The sequence below is a fragment of the Pituophis catenifer genome, unplaced genomic scaffold, assembly GCF_029215685.1.
Source record: "Pituophis catenifer annectens isolate HBS135680 unplaced genomic scaffold, rPitCat1.0.hap2 SCAF_7, whole genome shotgun sequence".
NCBI classification, from domain to species: domain Eukaryota; kingdom Metazoa; phylum Chordata; class Lepidosauria; order Squamata; family Colubridae; genus Pituophis; species Pituophis catenifer.
This window is the reverse complement of record NW_027256887.1, coordinates 1,787,932-1,807,475: the sequence shown is the minus strand read 5'-3', so window position 1 is coordinate 1,807,475 and position 19,544 is coordinate 1,787,932. Positions and strand designations below refer to the sequence as shown.

General features: G+C 47.0%; 1 protein-coding gene across 1 annotated transcript in view; it reads right to left on the bottom strand.

The window, feature by feature from the left end:
* FRMD4A (FERM domain containing 4A) overlaps positions 1–19,544 on the bottom strand; it is a 196,078-nt gene that overhangs the window by 138,550 nt on the left and 37,984 nt on the right. Inside the window, exon 2 of the mRNA XM_070947795.1 lies at positions 3,677–3,742. Within this exon, the coding sequence (XP_070803896.1) occupies positions 3,677–3,742 (66 nt within the window). The remainder of the gene's footprint in view (positions 1–3,676; positions 3,743–19,544) is intronic.

Here is a 19,544-nt window from a genome sequence, read left to right as displayed (position 1 = left end):
CCTATAGTTCCCCTCAGTCTGTAGAAAAAATTTCTTGATTAATATACATCATGGTTGTGTTTGGTATTATCATTATTTTATATTATTTATGTTATTATCTCCTCTGCAGCGTTCTTCCCCTCCTCCTGAAAACCGTTCGCAAAACGGACCCACCCTGAGTAAATTCAAAAATGCGTTTTACACAATAAAGAACACAATGACCTACACAACTGTGTTCACGAGGTAACAATAGTCAAGCAACCAAAGGAGGGAATTTGTTTCTCACAGCTGCACCAATTGTATATTCTCTTCCTTCCCTTCATCCAGTGTATGGAGAGAAAGTAACAATTCAATTGTTGGTCTTGCCTGCATATTTCAATTTTTGGCTGAAATTAAAGGAAGGGTTGTGTGTGCCAAGAATATATTCTTTAAGGAGAATCTCAGCCACAAGCCAAAAATATATTTAAGTCATTTCTTATGAATATTTGCAGAAAGAGGGTTTTTTTTAAAAAATCAAAATGGCGGCCACAACCAATTGAAGCCCTTCCCCTTCTTTAATGGAAAAAGGGGCGGGACTTCCATTGTTGTAGCTGCCATCTTGGTTTCTTTTCTTAACCACTCTTGGCCAAAACTCTGGAACTTGGGCAGGAAGGAGATCATCATCATAATAATGACCGCAATCATTTGAATGTGCATATCACCCACGCTCTATAGTGGTTTACAAAAATAAGCGATAATAAAGCATCGAATGTCATCATAAACACTCTAAAATATTCGCAGTAAGAGCAAACGATTTAAGCATTTAAAATGAAGCATTAAAACTGTGGCAAAAAAAATAAAAATCAACCGGGATAATTAATTAGTATACAAATTTCCCCCTAGTCACATAATAGATCAGTTTCTTTAATCAGCATCATCACATGGATTTCTTGGAGCAGAGAGACCCCGGGTGTGCGATCTGTACTTAGTAATTTGGTTTGGAAGAACAATGAAGTCAGGAATCACAGGAGGGTTAGGATCTTTTTTCCAGGAGGCAAGGCAAGCACCAAAAGACCCAAGAATGACAGAGGGCGTTACTTCTGAGTAGTTCCTTTATTGTAGTTCGTTGCCTATAACATCGGCTGTTATAATGCCTATAACAGCCAATGCTCCGCCCATCACAATCCCATAGGTCAACATGGAGAACAGCTATTTACTTAATACCTTCTCAGTTCAATCCCGAGAACGGCTGGAGAGAGAAATGGTCCAAGGTACCTCCTGGTGGACTGACTATTCGTATTCGGGAATTTACATGGGAAAAGACCCGAATACGCCAAGACTTGCATGTATGTATGTAGGTATGTATGTATAAATATGTATGGTGCTGGTACATATTTATGCATGTATACAGCATATGTATGTGTGTTATGTATGTGTTTGAGATGAGTGGGCCAGTTTGCTCATAGTAAAAAAATGACAATAAACTTGTCTTGTCTTGTCTTATATCTTATATTATCTTATCTTCTCATCATCTTATCATCTTATCATCTTATCTCATCTCATATCTCATATCTCATATGAGGAGAGCCTGAGTGGCGCAGCAGACTAATGCTACTGTTAAAGGTAGTATTTAGCTTCCAGCTGCCTGCAATTACTGCGAGTTCAATTCTCACCAGGCTCAAGGTCGACTCAGCCTTCCATCCTTTCTAAGGTAGGTAAATTGAGGACCCAGTTTGTGGGGGCAATGAGCTGACTTTGTACAAAATATACAAAAGTATGAAGGCTATTGCTTAATGCCTTGTAAGCCGCCCTGAGTCTCCGGAGAAGGGCGGCATATAAATAAATAAATAAAAAAATCTCATATCTCATCTCATCTTATCTTATCATCTTGATCTGCCTCACTCTGTCTGGTCACAATTGAACCGAATTAGGTGTGACACTGGAAGTGGTGCCTCTACCATGTATCAGTGGGGATGGAAAGAGTCCCCTTGTTGTGATCGTGTTGCTGATATGCAAACTATTAAACATATTGTGAACAATTGCCCACAATATGTGTTCTCTGGTTCCCTAGACGATCTGCACAAAGCAACGCCAGAAGGGATCACCTGGAGAGCTGAACTGGATAGCCAGTTAGGAGGCCACTGCTGTGCTCCTGCAGACGTTCTGTGTATCATTATGTGGATTGTGTGTATATGTTTACTCCTCTTTTGTCATGTTCTTCTATACGCTAAGTAATATTGCCTATAAACAGACTCTTGCCGGACTAAAGCAATTCTCTGTAATAATTACAGATATACCCTGTGAACTGCAAGGGAGGGTCCATCTTAAACCCTCTTCCTGCCTACCAGACATTCTAAACTCCAATGTCCCTTTGCCCCTCCTGAGACCCCCAGACCACATTCCACCACAAATTCCAAGGAATTGATCAGCTTTTCTGCAGATAGCCCCAAAGGTCCTTTTTCAAAAGGCAACTGGACTTTCTGGTTTTTTTCTTTGAAGTCATTTCGTTTTTGATCCAAGGAGCTTCTTCAGCTCTGACTGGATGGGGGGGGGGAATGGAAGGATTGATACCCCTTGCAGACAGATGGTCATTTGCATCCTTTTAGAGGGTCATTGAGGCTGCTTGGAGGTTTATCTGTGTCCTCAGGGTCACCTGAGTACTGCAAATGGACATGGACCTGAATACACAGATAAACCTCCAGGTGACTTCAACAACTCTCTAAAAGGAGGCAAAGGACCAGCTTTGTCTGCAAGGAGTATAAATCCTTCCATTCCCCACCATCCAGTCAGAGCTGAAGAAGTTTCTTGGAGGAGAATGTCTTCAAAAAGAAAAACCAAAAAGTCCAGTTGCCTCTTGAAAAAAGCTCCTTTGGGACAACCACGACCTGGAGGATTGAGAATCTCCATAGACATTATTCTGCAGATACTTCACCCCAAGTCCCAATGATGTTCTCCCAGGCAGGGCAAGGGTTTGAGAAGTGGGGTGTTTTCTTGTGGAGTTCTCTGCCTCTGTCAGACCTGAACATTCGAGGGGCAGATAACTTCCAGTCTTACTATATCACCCCTTGTGCTATATTTTGCACCAACTCAGTTATGAAATTTTAGACCCAGGAAGAGTAGTGGATGTCTAGTGGGAGGAAGAAAAAAAAAATTCAAGATAGTGTTCAAGTCTTCATAAAGTCCTGCCCTTATTTTGAAACGACATTGGTAAACATGCGCTTTGTGTGTGCATGCACAGTGCACACCAATCACACACTGCGTGGGCATGCGCAGTGCGCGCCAAATTCACTGCACACGGAAAAAGGGGGCTTAAGAAGGTAAGTAGTACAATGGGGGGAGAACAGCTGTGCCACGTGATTTAGAATATAAATTGTGTGGCATAGCTGATCGTCGGAAATACCGGTTCGGACGAACTGCTAGCTTTTATTAGTACCGGTTTGCCCGAACCGGTGTGAACCGGTAGGATTTCATCCCTGGGTGGGAGTCCGGTCGGCGTATTCGACAGTTCTCCTCCCAACAATAACCCTCAAAGCTCTTTGGATAGTGAGCTGGGCTGCCTAGAAATTTAATAAACAAGCCAATAGGATCGAATGCAAAGCAGGGAGGACTAATAAGTGATTCCATTAATTAAATTAAAAATCTCTTCCACCGTGCCGCACCGAGCGGAGTCATCGTACCATCGTGGCACGGCCCCAAAAATACCGAGGTAGTTAATTACCTGCACGAGAAGTTCCAACTTCCTGTCGTCGAGGAGGTGAACCTGACACCGGCGGCCCTCTGTCATCTAGGAAAGAGAGAGAGAGAGAAAAAAACCCCCAGTATTAACAGATGCTGAAGTCACAAGCTTGGCAAACATTGCTGTCAACATGCTGAAGCCTCAGCTGTTCCAAAGTTGTGCTGTGTGGGAGCAAAGGGTTTTTTTAAAAAAAAAAAATAATGAAGATTTTGTTGAACCAGAAGAGGGGAATAAATAAGTGATTTGCCTTGCCAGTTGTTGGTGCCTGGCACATGTTGGCACATGTTTTGACTCTGCCCTAAGCAGGGGATGGTGCCAGGCTAAGAGCGGAGTTAGAATAGAATAGAATAATAGAGTTGGAAGGGACCTTGGAGGTCTTCTAGTCCAACCCCGTTCAGGCAAGAAACCCTACACCATTTCAGAAAAACGGTTATCTAATCTCTTCTTAAAAGCCTCCAGTGATGAAGAAGGAAGGAAGGAGAGAAGAGAAAGGATGGGAGGGAGGGAGAGAGAGAGGGAAGAGAAAGAGGAAGGAAGGATAACAGAATAAGAGAGTTGGAAGGGACCTTGGAGGTCTTCTAGTCCAACCCCCTGCTCAGGCAAGAAACCCTACACCATTTCAGACAAATGGTTATCTAATCTCTTCTTAAAAGCCTCCAGTGATGGAGAAAGAAGGAAGGAAGGAAGGAAGGAAGGAAGGGCTGAGGGAAGGAGAGAAGAGAAAGGAAGGGAGGGAGGGAGAGAGGGAAGACAAAGAGGAAGGAAGGAAGGTTAACAGAATAACAGAGTTGGAAGGGACCTTGGAGGTCATCTAGTCCACCCCCCTGCTCAAGCAGGAGACCTGCTACCATTTCAGACAAATAGTTGTCCAATCTCTTCTTAAAAACTTTCAGTGTTGGAGCATTTACAACTTCTGGTGGCAAGCTGTTCCACTGGTTAATTGTCCTCACTGTCAGGAAATTTCTCCTTAGTTCTAGGTTGCTTCTCTCCTTGGTTAGTTTCCACCCGTTGCTTCTTGTCCTGCCTTCAGGAGCTTTGGAGAATAGCTTGACTCCCTCTTCTTTGGGGCAGCCCCTGAGATATTGGAAGACTGCTATCATGTCTCCCCTAATCCTTCTTTTAATTAAACTAGACAAACCCAATCCTAGCAACCATTCTTTATATGTTTTAGCCTCCAGCCCCCTAACCATCTTTCATGCAAAAAGCTGAAGGCATCTTCCTTACATGACTCCCACTATATATACCATGTAGTCATCTGGTCATTAGTATTCTCACTGAGAGTCACTGAGGTCATTTGGAGGTTTATCTGTGTCCTCAGGGTCACCAAAGTAGTTCCACACCCATTTGCACTCTGATTCAGGTGACCCCGAGGGCAGAGATAAACCTTTAAGTGGGTTCATCACTGAAGGACTCCAAGGAAGAATACTAACGACCAGATGACTGCATGGAATATAAAACCTTCCATCCTCCACCGTTCAGTGAGAACTGAAGAAGCTTCTTGGATGAGAAGGGAAACGTCTTCAAGCAAAAACAAAGTCCAGCTGCCTTTCGAAAAAAAATGCGCACCTTTGGGACAAGCATGACCTGGATGACTGTGAATCTCTCTAGATATTCCTCCTCAGACTGCAAAACGCAACTGTTGTGTCTACATCACAGTGTGTCCTTCCACAGCCATAGATGCAGTGACCCAACCGCTTCCTTATCTCACCCAGGCTTCTGCGCCTGATAATTCCAAACTGTGCAAACCGAAATTAAAAGGTTTTTTTTTTTTTTTAAACTGCTGGATTCCAACTATTTCAATTCAAGGAAGCCTTTTCGTGGTTAGATACAGGAAAGACAAAGCTACTGTTCTAACTATAATGGAATGTTATTGGCAATTAAAATTACTTTTGTCTTGGGGTATGAGGGAGAGCCACAATATTAAGTATAGTTATTTAATATTTAAATATTAAATACTAATCAAGGAGAGAAGCAACGTAGAACTAAGGAGAAATTTCCTGACAGATAGAACAATTAATCAGTGGACCAACTGATTAAATAAGGATCAACCCTGGAGCACGGATTTAAATAAGAGTTTTTACAGATAGGCCTCGACTTAACAGCAGTTCATTTAGTGACCATTTGAAATTACAAGGGCCTGAAAAAAAGCGACGCAGGACTGTTTTTCACAAATGGGGAAGCCAGATTCACTTAACAACCATGTTACTCACTTAAGGACTGCAAACGATCCACTTCACAGGCGGGTTACAACCTCACGGATCCGCTTAACAGCGGAGGCAAGAAAAGTCGTAAAAACGGGGCAAAACTTACTTAACGAACGTCTCACTTGACGACAGAAATTTGAGGCTCCATTGTGGTCGTAAGTCAAGGATTACCTGTACAAGGTGCTTCCTTGGCATACAGTTTCCAACTCTATCAGGGGTCTGCAACCTTAAACACTCAAAAGAGCCACTTGGACCCGTTTCCCACAGAAAAGAAAACACCGGGAGCCACAAAACCCCATCCGATGCCTGACTATTTCCTGAGCGGCCACAAAACTAGCAGATGTAGTTCTGTTTTCTTCTGAAACTTTTCTTTTCATGGGTTTATCCATGGTTGGCCTACCGGGGTCGAAAAGCTCAATAAACCGTGTGCTGGCGGGTGTCGCACATTGGCGGTTGTGACAGGGAGCCGCAGCAGAGGGATGAAAGACCCACATGCGGCTCCAGAGCCGTGGGTTGCTGACCCCTAGATCTATGTTATCTTAAAACCAGAGATGGGTTTCAAAGATTTTTACCACCGGTTCGCCGAGCGCACGCATGCTCGCTTTGCGCGCGTGCCTGCCGTGCTTGCGCCCAGCCCGCGCGTGTGCTTTGCTCACACGTGGGCCTTCTGGGCATGCAGCTGGCTTTGAAAACGTTGCTAAATAGGACAGCATAGCGCCGGGGCAGGCGTGGGGGCGTGGGGCATGGGCGGGTCCACCCACGATCTCCGCTACCGGTTAGCCCGAATCGGTATGAACCAGCTGAATACCACCTGCCCTAAAATCTTCAAGAAGGCCTATCTTGCAGGTCTCAACAAATTCAACACCCTGCAATTTACAAATCTTTTGTCTGTTGGCACCAGGAATCCCTTTTTTCTTTTAGCTACCTGTAACTCAGGGGTGGGTTCTACTTACCTTTACTACCAGTTCTCAACAGGAATGTGCACACGCGTGTGCTTCTGCGCATGCTCAGATCATCAACTGTTCTGTCCCCGTCTCACACACGCACACAAACAGACAGCCGGGGGTTAAATAAACTGGCAGACAACCAATTCTTCCGATAAGAGGTTTGGCAGCAACCCAGTAGCTGCTTGCCAAGAACTTTACTCATAAACAAGATACACACAGTTCAAGAATTGTCCAGTCCGTAATTAAATCTAAGGCAGATAATGCTGTTTCCAAAGATGCAATGTGACTCGATAGTAGTTAGTTTTGTCCGTCACAGAGTCTGAATGGCCACCTCACCCCCTTTTATACCCTATGGGGTGTGGTCCAGTGACTCAGCCTAATCCCTGGCACGCCTCTTCTTCTGTTGCATGCGCTTATCTCTGCGACGCTGCTGAGGATCCAGCCAAGACTCATCTCCCTCATTACTGTGCACCTGTGGCTGCGTGAACGTGCTTGGCCCCGGCCCTATCTCTTGACCTTCGGCGGACACCGAAGGCATTGCCAGAGAGGAGGGTCCTGGAGAGGGAGGCCTTGCCAACTCCTCTGCTTCACTCTCGGAGTCCTCTCCTGCCGATGACACAGGCTCAGGTAACGGAGCCACAACATCAACTATGACGTCCGGATGGATGGGCGGAGCCTCACACCGCTTTTACTACCAGTTCTAAAGACCGGGAGCAACCCACCTAGTGGTGGGTTTTAAATTTTTTTACTACTGGTTCTGTGGGCGTGGCAGGGGAAGGGTACTATAAAATCCCCATTCCCTTCCCACTCCAGGGGAAGGATACTGCAAAATCTCCATTTCCTTCCGATCCGCTGGGACTTGGGAGGCAGAGAAAAGATGGGGGCGGGGCCAGTCAGAATTTTTACTACCGGTTCTCCAAACTACTCAAAATTTCCACTACCGGTTCTCCAGAACTGGTCAGATCCTGCTGAAACCCACCTCTGAACTCACCACTGCTATAACCTCAGCGTAAAGCTCTAAAATCCTATTTACCAGCAGCTGGCCTGTATATTTATCAAGTGTAGGCCTTAACTGAGGCCTGGACCACAAAAAGAGAACAATTGTTCTGCGCTTCCGCCCAATATATTTTGCCAACTTAATGCCGGATCCTTGGATCTTGTCTTCTACCGTACCCAACATGTGCTAGAAATGTCCCATGCTGTATCCTGGGCAACGTGGAAAATATACACTTAGAAAATTGCTGTTGAGATCGCCGCTTCCTGTTAAATCATCCCTCGATGAAAGCATCTGAGGAAATATCTGAATTCGTCTTGCAAGAAGGCAGTTCTGTGTGGTCTTTGTGTGTGTGTGTGTGTATGTACACAATTAAAGCAGCATCAGCAACCTGACAACTACGAGAGTTCCTTCAGGCTTCTTAGCTGGAATGATGCCTTCACCTCGGTTAAACGAAGCGTAAATGCTGTTTACTATGACGGCTTCTCATAAGACATTCTGGGGCGGGATGTGTGTGGAGAAAGCATTTGAATTATGGGGCCCTTTTCATGCTTCATCTACTTTTATTTAACAAAGAGCAGTAGGAAATTATGCGCTTATCAGAGTTTCCGAAGAGAGCAAATTCTTGGATTCCCCTGTAGGGTAAGTCCTTGACCCGCGACCGTAATTGAGCTCAAAGGTTGGTAAGCGAAACATTTCTTCAATGAGTTTTGTCCCATTTTTACAATTTTTCTTGCCAAGTGAATCGTTGTGTTTGTTAAGTTGGTAACACAGTTGTTAAGAGAATCTGAACTTGGCTTGTTGGAAGATCACAAAAGGAGATCATGTGACCCCGGGACACTGCTACCCAGAGGTGGTATTCAGCCGGTTCGTATAGATTCCTACAAACCGGTAGCGGAGATCGCGGTTGGGCCCACCTATCCGCCATGGCCCTATGAGGTCCTATTTAGGCACGTTTTCAATGCCAAGCAGATGCGCGGAAGGTGCGCGCGGGGCAAACCAGTGGTACGAATATTGGAAACCCACCGCTGCTGCCACCGTCATAAATACTAGTCAGTTGCCAAGTGTCTAAATTTGGATCATGTGATCATGGGGATGCTGCAAGGGCCTGAGCGGCTCAAGGTTGACTCAGCCTTCCGTCCTTCCGAGGTTGGTAAAATGAGGACCCAGATTGTTGGGGGCAATATGCTATATGCTAACTGTGTAAACCGCTTAGAGAGAGCTGTAAAGCACTGTGAAGCGGTATATAAGTCTAAGGGCCATGGCTATTGTCCTGCTGCTCAGCGAAACATAGCGTTGTAGAAAAACCAGATGTTCCAATTTATGAAACTTTCCCTCCTTCCTGCTTTTTGCAATACTGACCAATTTGAATCCTGGAGATTTCAGAGTGGAAATCCTTTTTTTTTTTTTTTTTTTGCAAGAAAGAAAAAAGGCCTTTAATAAACACGTTGCATTGTTTTAATTAAAGCAACTTGCTGCTTTCCCCACAACCCTGCCGTGTATTTAGTTAAGCTAGGGGGGCTTAGCTTTAAAACACACGACAAACTCTCTTTCTTTAATGGCATCAGACGGAGCTTTCAACGATTCAAGGCTTCTCACCGCCCGGCCAAATGTTGCCGGTTATTTTTTAAAAAAAGAAATAAAAAGCGGGTGCTTCCCTCAAGAGAAGGTTTGCTGAATCCAAGGCTACAGCGTCCTTCTCTGAATCGGGTTTTTTCAAAATAGGTTGGCAGGGACAGTCTGTTTGGGTTAGGGAGGAGAAGGAGCCTGAAAATATTTACTGAAAGACGAGCATCTTTCAAAAATTATTGCCATCTTAAGAGATCAGCTCTTCAAAAACAAATACAGGGTCAGATGGTGGCACGATTAGCATGCCTGGTGCCTTCGTAGATATATATATATATATACAACTCATAATAGATCTTCAAAAGTGCCAAACTCATGCACGTTTTATCCGGTTTCCTTTTCAATCAGCTGCTGGGGATGATGGCTGGTGTAGTTGCAGAGGACCAACGTGAGAAAGTTCCTTTTAGAAGGGAATATTTGTAGCTCACGGTTGAACTACAAATTCAGTAGAGCCGACGTGGCGCAGTGGTTAGAGAGCAGTACTGCAGCTACTTCAGCTGACTGCTAGTTCAGCAGATCAGCGGATCAAATCTCACCAGGCTCAAGGTTGACTCAGCCTTCCATCCTTCCGAGGTGGGTAAAATGAGGACCCAGATTGTTGGGGGCAATATGCTAATGCTAACGCAATATGCTATATGCTAACTTTGTAAACAGCTTAGAGAGAGCTGTAAAGCACTATGAAGCAGTACAGAAGTCTAAATAAAAATAAAGATAATAAAAAAAAAAAACTGGGCTCCTGGGTGCTCCCTGAAGCTTGGCTGTTTCCTTGTAGACGTTTTATGACCCAGCTAGGTAACGTCATCCGTAATTTGGTGTAAGGATCAGGTTACTTAGTGATCCATATTATTTACTGATTCTAGTGTTGTTAACCCAGGATATTTTCCAAATATCCTAACCTAGTGTTTCTCTGCAAGAAAGCCACCAAGCTCAGAGATCACCAAGGACCCACAGTCCTCCCCTTCCCCCTCCCTCCTTCTTCTTTTCCATTCCACAAACCTTCTAACACTGATGATGTTCCCTAGCTGGGTCATAAAACGTCTGCAAAAAAACCCCACCAAGACCAGAGAGCACCAAGGACCCCACAGTCCTCTTCCTCCTCCCCTCTGCTCCTCCTTCCTCTCCTTCTTCCTCCTCTCTTCCTTTTTCTCTCCATAAACCCCCCTTTCTTTCCACCACTGATAATGTTACTAGTTTCGGTGATGAAATCTCTGCAAGAAAGTCACTAAGCTCAAGGAACACCAAGGACCCCACAGTTCTCCTTCTCCACTCTGCAAACCCCACTCCCTTCTAGAACTGATGATGTTCCCTAGCTGGGCCATGAAACGTCTGCAAAGAAACTCAGAGATCACCAAGGACCTCCACAGAGGCTGGGGCTAAAGCCACGCGATCCCTTTTTTGCAACCTCTGACAAGCAAAAATCAACAGGGAAGCCAGATTCACTTAAGAACCTTGTTACTAACTTAACAACTGCGGTGATTCACTTAACAACGGTGGAAAGAAAGGTCATAAAACGGGGGGAAAACTCATTTTAAAAAATGTCTCGCTTAGCCAACAGAAATGTTGGGCTTAATTGTTGTAAACTGAGGATTCCTTATACTGTATGCCTCAGGAGTGCTATTCAGCTATTCTGACAGGTTCTGGCGAACTGGTAGCGGAATTTTTGAGTAGTTCGGAGAACTGGCAAATACCACCTCTGGCTGGCCCCAGAGTGGGGTGGGAAGGGAGATTTTACAATAGCCTTCCCCCAGGAGTGGGGTGGGAATGGAGATTTTGCAATATTTTTCCCCTGCCAAACCCACCAAGCCACACCCACCAAACCAAACCACACCAAACCTACCAAGCCACGCCCACAGAACCAGTAGTAAAAAAAATTGGATTCAACCACTGGTATGCCTTCTGTATGTCTTCTAATCTTTTACCTAACCCAAATGTACAAGAGTAAAATTTGATTATGAATAATTACGGAAGACTCTTCAATAATGAATAGTTCATTTTTTTTTACTCCTGCAGCTTGCAAAACGCCATAATGTGAAACAGTTTCAGGCTAAATAAACACAGACTATGGGGCTGTTTACAAAATTCACAGGTGAAAGTGTGAAAAGTTACACGGCAGCTTTTAATGAAACTTCACATACAACTATATGTGTACACCGAGTGTGTCAGTTTTCAGCAATATAATGGTGCACCTAATGCTTTTTTTTTTGGGATTTGAATTTACAGGTAGTCCTGGAATTTATGTTGCTAAGTGAGAAATTTGTTAAGTGAGTTTTGCCCCATTTTATGGCTTTCCTTGCCACCGTTATTAACTGAATCACTGCCATTGTTAAGTGAGTCACATGGTTGTTAAGTGAATCTGGACCCCCCCCCTGTTGACTTTGCTCATCGGAAGGTCGCAAAAGGGGGATCACATGACCCCGGACACTGCGACGGTCATAAATGTGAGTCAGTCAAGCATCCGAATGTAAATCACATGGCCATGTGTGGGGATGCTGCAATGGTCATAAGTGTGAAAAACGGTCGTAAGTTGCTTTTTCCAGCGTCGTCCTAACTTGGAACTGCCACTAAATGAACGGTCATAAGTCAAGAATTATCTATATTGTATTGCAAGCGATACATAAATAATTTGTAGCCTGTTTTCTGGAGTGGGGAACTTTTGCCAGGAAAATAAAAAAAGAAGCTACAAATACGTTTCCCTAGGAGTAGCATTATTGCCACAATCAGCAGCCGTGGATTAACTGAGTGTAAAGTCAGCAATTCAGAGAATACGTAGCACAGGGGGAGGGGGGGAAAAATCGCCCATTCAGACAGAATGATGGAGCCAAGCTCCCTTTGGTGGTTTAAGGGCCGGTGGGGTTAGGAAAGGAACAGACGGAGAAAAATCGGCATAAGCTGAAAGAACGCATTTCCCCTGGACACTTTGAGGGTAGGAAGCTACTCCAATATGAATGTAAATTAAGCATTAGGCAGCGGATGATGATTCAGGGATCATGAAGCTGCCAAAGGGAGAGCTGGCAGTTCATTGTCACTTTGGAAATCCCAGCAAAAAACTGAGCAACTAATATCTCCATCCATCCATTTTCTTTCTTTCTATCTATCTATCATCTATCTATCATCTATTTATCTATCTGTCTATCTATCTATCTATCTATCTATCTATCTATCTATCTTCCCTTCCTCCCTCCCTCCTCCCCCCTCCTTCCTTCATCCCTCCCTTCCCTCCTTCCTTCCTTCCCTTCCTCTCAATCTCCTCCCTCCCTCCCTCCTTCCTTCCTTTCTTCCCTTCCTCTCCATCTCCCTCCCTCCCTCCCCTCCTTCCCTTCCTCTCCATCTCCTCCCTCCCTTCCCCTCCCTCCTTCCTTCCTACCTTCCCTCCCTCCCTCCTTCCTTCCTTCCTTCCTACCTTCCCTTCCTCTCCATCTCCTTCCCTGCCTCCCTCCCCCCTCCCCCCTTCCTTCCTTTCCTTCCTTCCCTTCCTCTACATCTTCTTCCCTGCTTCCCTCCCTCCCTCCCCTCCCTCCACTTTCCTTCCTTCCTTTCCTTCCTTCCCTTCCTCTCCATCTCCATCTCCATCTCCATCTCCATCTCCATCTCCATCTCCTTCTCCTTACCTCCCTCCCTCCCTTCCTCCCTCCTTCCTTCCTACCTTCCCTCCCTCCCTTCTTCCTTCCTTCCTCCCTCCCTTCCCTTCCTCTCTATCTCCTTCCCTGCTTCCCTCCCTCCCTCCCCTCCCTCCACTTTCCTTCCTTCCTTCCTTTCCTTCCTTTCTTCCTCTCCATCTCCATCTCCTTCTCCTTCCCTCCCTCCCTCCCTCCCTCCCTCCTTCCTTCCTACCTTCCCTCCTTCCTTCCTTCCTTCCTTCCTCCCTTCCCTTCCTCCCAATCTCCTTCCCTGCTTCCCTCCCTCCCTCCCCTCCCTCCACTTTCCTTCCTTCCTTCCTTCCTTCCTTCCTTCCTTCCTTCCTTCCTTCCTCCCTTCCCTTCCCTTCCCTTCCCTTCCCTTCCTCTCCATCTCCATCTCCATCTCCTTCTCCTTCTCCTTCTCCTTCTCCTTCCCTCCCTCCCTCCCCTCCCCTTCCCTTCCTTTCCATCTCCTTCCCTCCCTCCCATATTAGACCTATTCATTTATACAATCCCCCTCCCCTATTCCCCCCCCCAGTAGACCCAGGGCGTGTAGGGTGGCGGCGGCCGGCCCTTCCCGGCCCTTCCCATTCCAACGCCGCCCGTGCTATTAATAGAAGCGATGGTCTCCCCGGAAAACGTTTCGCAGAGGGCTCTCTTCCCCCTCTCGTCCCCCCCTTTTGCCGCCCAGCAGCCAGAGATGCTCGGCGGCGCCTTCAGCGCAGATGCAAAGTCTGCAAAGCAAGCGAGGCAGCCTCCCATCTCGTTCCCGTAGCTCCAGCCCCCAGCTCTCTCCACGGGAGGGGCAGAGGCGGCAGACGGGGGCTCTCCAACGCGGGGCAACTTTTCTGCAGGGAGGAAGGGAGAAAAGGTTCCCCGACGCCGAGACAGCAGCCGGGTGGCTCCTCTTTCGCGGAGCCTTTGCGGGGGAGGGAGGGAGGGAGGGAGGCGGGCAGCCCCTGCCTGCATCCTTTCTTCTCCCGCTCCTCCTCTGGAGCACGAGGCCCCTCGCACGGGCACCCAGAGCCCCCCGACCCTTGCCAAGGCAGCGCTCCCGAAGGACAGCGAGCCCCCGCTCCCCCTCCGAGCCTCCCCCGTCTTCCTCTCGCAGGGCCGCGCATCTCCCCCCCCCCGGTTCTGCAAACAAAGGCGGCCTTACCTTCCCCACCTCCACCTCCAGCGGCGGGCAGCCTCCGCGCTTCAGAGCCTCGCCTTCATGCCAGCTCCGTGGCGGGGCCTGGGGCCTCGAGGGGGAGCCGCCGAGCCGGGGGAGCATCCTCAGAAAGGCTGGCAGGCGGGCGGGCGGCGGGGCGCATCTCCCGTGCCTCCTCCTAACGGCCCCTCCCGGGGCTGGCTCCAGAGGCGGCGGGGGGCGAGAGGCATCTTGGCACAGCTGGCGCGCCAGGACGCCCGGAACCTCCCGCCGACATCCACACACACACACACACAGGCGCGCACGCACGCGGGTGTTGCAATGCAGTGGGGAGCCTCCGGGCTCCGAGGCGCGCGATCCGAGCGCAGGAGCAGCCGCGCCACCCACCGGCTCTTCTGCGGAGGGCCCCCCCTTCTTTCCACCCTCCTCTCCCCCTCCCCGACCCAGACGTTTCTTTGGAGAGGCTCAAATGCAGACAAAACACCCGGGTTGAGGCGGGGGGGGGGAGGTCGAGGGGGTCGGGGGGTCGGTGAAGAGCGTGCGAGAGACGGGAAGGCGAAGGAGGGGGAGGGGGAGAAAGTGATTGAGAGAGAGGGGGAGAGGGAGAAAGAGAGAGGGGAGGCAGAGATAGAGATAGAGAAAGAAATAGGGAGGAGGGGGGAGAGAGGGGAGGGGGAGTGGGGAGAGGGAGAGAGAGGGAGAGAGGGGGAAGGAGAGATAGAGAGAGATAGAGAAAGAAATAGGGAGAGAGGGGGGAGAGAGGGAGGGGGGAGTGGGGAGAGGGAGAGAGAGGGGAGAGAGAGAGGGAAGGAGAGATAGAGAGAGATAGAGAAAGAAATAGGGAGAGAGGGGGGAGAGAGGGGAGGGGGAGTGGGGAGAGGTAGAGAGAGGGAGGAGAGAGAGGGAAGGAGAGATAGAGATAGAGAAAGAAATAGGGAGAGGAGGGGGAGAGAGGGAGAAAGAGAGAGAGAGGGGAGGGAGAGATAGAGAGAGATAGAGAAAGAAATAGGGAGAGAGGGGGAGAGAGGGAGAAAAGAGAGAGAGGGGAGGGAGAGATAGAGATAGAGAAATAGGGAGAGAGGGGGAGAGGGGGAGAGAGGGAGAGAAAGAGAGAGAGAGGGGAGGGAGAGATAGAGAGAGATAGAGAAAGAAATAGGGAGAGATAGGGAGAGAGGAAGAGATAGAGGGACAGAGAGAGAGGGAGGAGGTAGAAGGGGGGAAACAGCAGCCAGGGCTGATGCTAAAGAAGCTGGGTGGCCCTCTGGGTGGGGAGGACCCCCCCCTAGGTCCTGAGCAAAGGCCTTCAAACATCTGGACGGAGGATCCTTGCTACATCTGGGGGAGGGAAATAGATGGTTCTGGCAAATTGGTCAAGGCAAACCAATTTGCCTTGACAGTTAGTAGATAAGATTCTTGTATAGAAGTAGCATGAAATAAACATGTAGTATTTTTGAACTCAGTCCTGGCTCCTGATTTCCTCGCGCTTGATCCCTGGAATTATGGGCCCAGAAGGCCTACTTAATCCAAGCCATTTTCTGTGCTGGCCAGGAAGGATGGGAGATGGAGCGGGCAAACCTCTTGTGTTCACAAGCTTAGAAAAGGCTGGACCAGGTTCCTACGGCAAAGTCCAGAAGGAAAAGCTTTGAGAGTAAGAGGAATAACGGAATAACAGAGTCGGAAAGGACCTTGGAGGTATTCTAGTCAAACCCCTGCTCAAGCAGGAGACCCTATCCCATTTTGAGACAAATGACTGTCTAGTCTCTTCTTAAAAAACCTCCAGTGTTGGTGCACCCACAACTTCTGGTGGCAAGCTGTTCCACTGGTTAATTGTCCTCACTCTTAGGAAGTTTTTCCTTAATTCCAGGTTGCTTCTCTCCTTGATTAATTTCTACCCGTTGCTTCTTGTCCTGCCTTCTGGTGCTTTGGAGAATAGGTGGACCCCTTCTTCAACAGCTCCAAAAAGACAACGAGATTGTGAGATTGTGTTGAGGGGGGCAGAGAAAGAAGGAAGGTGGAAAAAATGGTAGGCTTGATTTGTTAATCTTTCTATTTCCTTTCTGGCACGGCAGACGTTGAGTGTAAAAGTTATGACTTGAACTCTGTTGGCAGCAGGAGAGAGAGAAACGGAGCCTGGGAGAAGTCTTAATGGAAAAGGAGGAGGGGGCAGACAGATCACCCACAAGCCTCCCTCCCACCCCGCCCACCCCCTTTAAGCAAGACAAAACAAAAGGGGGAAAAAAAACATACCAGAAAATCCTGGCTAATTTGGCAAGAAGCCACCAGGAAAAGTGCAGTAAGTGGACATACATCAGAACGGACAGTTTTGAAACCAAATTAGGTGGATTTGGACTCACTGGGGAGAGGATTCCATTCAGGCAGCCTGAAATAGGATCCTGCTAAAACTTCAGATGTGGATTGGAAAATCCACATGGAGGAGGAGGAGGAAGAGGAGGAAGAGGAGGAGGAGGAGGAGGAGGAGGAGGAAGAAGACGAAGAAGAAGAAGAAGAAGAAGAAGAAGAAGAAGAAGAAGAAGAAGAAGAGGGGGGAAGAGGAAGAAGAGGAGGAGGAGAAGGGAGAAGAAGAAAAGAGGAAGAGGAAGAGAACAGGAAGAAGAGGTGGAGGAGGAGGAAAGAAGAAGGAGAAGAAGAAGTGGAGGAGAAGAAGGAGGAGGAGGGAGAAGAAAAAAGGAGAAGAGGAGGAAAGAAGAAGAGAAGGAGAAGAAGAGAAGGAGAAGGAGGAGGAGGAGAAGAAGAAGAGGAGGAGGAAAGAAGGAGAAGGAGGAGGAGGAGGAAGAAGAGGAAGAGAAGAAAAAGAAGAGGAGGAGGAGAGGAAGAAAAAGAAGAAGAGGGAGGAGGAAAGGAGAAGAAGAAGAAAAGGAGGAGAACAGGAAGAAGAAGGAGGAGGAGGAGAAGAAGGAGGAGAAGAGGAGAAGGAGGAGGAGGAAAAAAGAAAAGAAAGGAAGGAAGGAAGGAAGGAAGGAAGGTTAGCATTGTTTAATTCTTTCCTATGTTGGAGAAGCTGCTCCCCTCCCTTACATATTAGAGTACAACAAAGGAAATTCTAGGCTAATCTTCCATATGAAAGATTACATTTCATAATTATATACTAATAATAAGCCGTGGTGGCGCAGTGATTAGAACGCAGCATAGCAGGCTAATTCTGCCGACTGTCAGCAGTTCGATCCTGACTGGCTCAAGGTTGGAAGGGATAGAAGTCAATGACTCAAAACAATGCTGAATCTTTAAAAAGAGGCTTGCAAAACATTTCTGGGTGTGAATCGTTGGGAAAAACCTTGTCCCAAAAGGTGCTTTTTTGCAAGAGGCAACTGGACTTCCTTGTTTTTCCTTGAAGACGTTTCGCTTCTCATCCAAGGAGCTTCTTCAGCTCTTCAGAATTTGGGACAACCACGAGCAGGATGACCGAGAACTTCTACAGACGGTGCAAAAACCTTGATTTGGTTTTGAAGGATGGCCTTTGAACTTTCCAAGCTTGTTAGTCTGACAGAACAAAACATACAAATCCATTTGAAATACGCTCGGAGTAAATAAGGAGTGAATGCATCATTCTTTCACTCTGGTGTAAAATGTCTGCTATGGCTTGCTTTTATAGACAGGATGATAGATTAAAACGAACGCTTGGTCTGCCTTACTGTGGGTAGCAGTTGCATTCTCCCTCTTCCACTCGGCCCTAAATTGTGATAAATTATCCTTAGGAGATCTTTTTTTAAAAAAATAATATTAATAAAAAAAATAGTAAGCCCAAAGCAGTAACCCCAAAAACCACAGGCAACTCACTCCAAAATGCAAAATGGGAATCCGTCATAAAAGGCACCATTCATGTAACAAGATCCAACCAGCATAACTTGCAAATAACAGGGGGGATAAAGCCTATAAAATAATAACTGGTATTGCAGAGTGAGGTTCAAGTGAGATCTAATCCCCAGTTGGAGGAATGTTCTCAAGAAGTTCCCAGCCAGCTCCCACAAAGCCCTGTTCTCAGCTTCAGATACAGCAAAATCTTTTCTCTTTTCTCCCACATCGTCAAAGTTTTCCTAACATACAGGTAGTCCTCGACGTACGACCACAATGGAGCCCAAAATTTCTGTTGTTAAGCGAGACATTTGATCAGTTTTGCTCCATTTTACGACCTTTCTAGCCGATTCATTTCTTCATCACTGCATGTTGTTACGTTGTTAAGTGAATCGGGTTCCCCCCGTTGACTTTGCCTCTCAGAAGGTCGCAAAAAGAGGTCGCGTGATTCCCCCCCCCAGGACACCGCAACCATCGTAAATACGAGTCAGTGGCCAAGAGTCTGAATTTTGATCACGTGACCACGGTCGTAAGTGTGGGAAATGGTTATAAAGTCACTTTTTTCATTGCCGTTGTAACTTTGAATCAGTGGTGGGTTTCAAAATTTTTACTACCAGTTCTGTGGGTGTGGCTTGGTGGGCGTGGCATGGGAAGGATACTACAAAATCCTTCCCCTGCCATGGAAGGGAGGGGAAGGAATATGGAGATATTACAAAATCTCCGTTCCCATCCCAGCCAGCCAGAGGTGGTATTTGCCGGTTCTCCGAACTACTCAAAATGTCTACTACCGGTTCGCCAGAACCTGTCAGAACCTGCTGGATTTCACCCCTGGGGCAGGGCCACTCAGAATGGTCACTAACATGAACTGTTGTAAGTTGAGGGCTACCTGTAATTGTCTAAAGAGGATGGTGGGAACCAGAGGGACTATTGGCCTGCACCAGATCATGTCTTGTGTACTCCAGCTCAATCTTCACACAGGCTCCAAGACCTTCAGAGAAAACTCAGTTCAACATAGGTGATCCTTGACTTTCAACCACAATTGGGAGGGGATTTCGGTTGTACATCATGGTGGAGGTACACCGAGGCACCTACATCACCAGACCCAAACTCCCCATGTGATTCCAGATGGGGAAATGAGAGAAAATGAAATGACTAGAAAAAAAGATTGACAACCGATTTCTGTATCAGAGCAAGAAGCAACAGATGGAAACTCATCAAGGAGAGAAGCAACCTAGAACTCAGGAGAAATTTCCTGATAGTTAGAACAATTAATCAGTGGAACAACTTGCCACCAGAAGTTGTGAATGCTCCAACACTGGAAGTTTTTAAGTTTTTATTCCAGCCATTTGTCTGGAATGTTACAGGATTTCCTGCCTGATCAGGGGGATGGACTAGAAGACCTCCAAGGTCCCTTCCAACTCTGATATTCTGACTGTAGAGATCTATCCAGGCAGTTCTTTAGAAACTGAACTTGTCTTGAATGCAACTTTTTTTTTTTT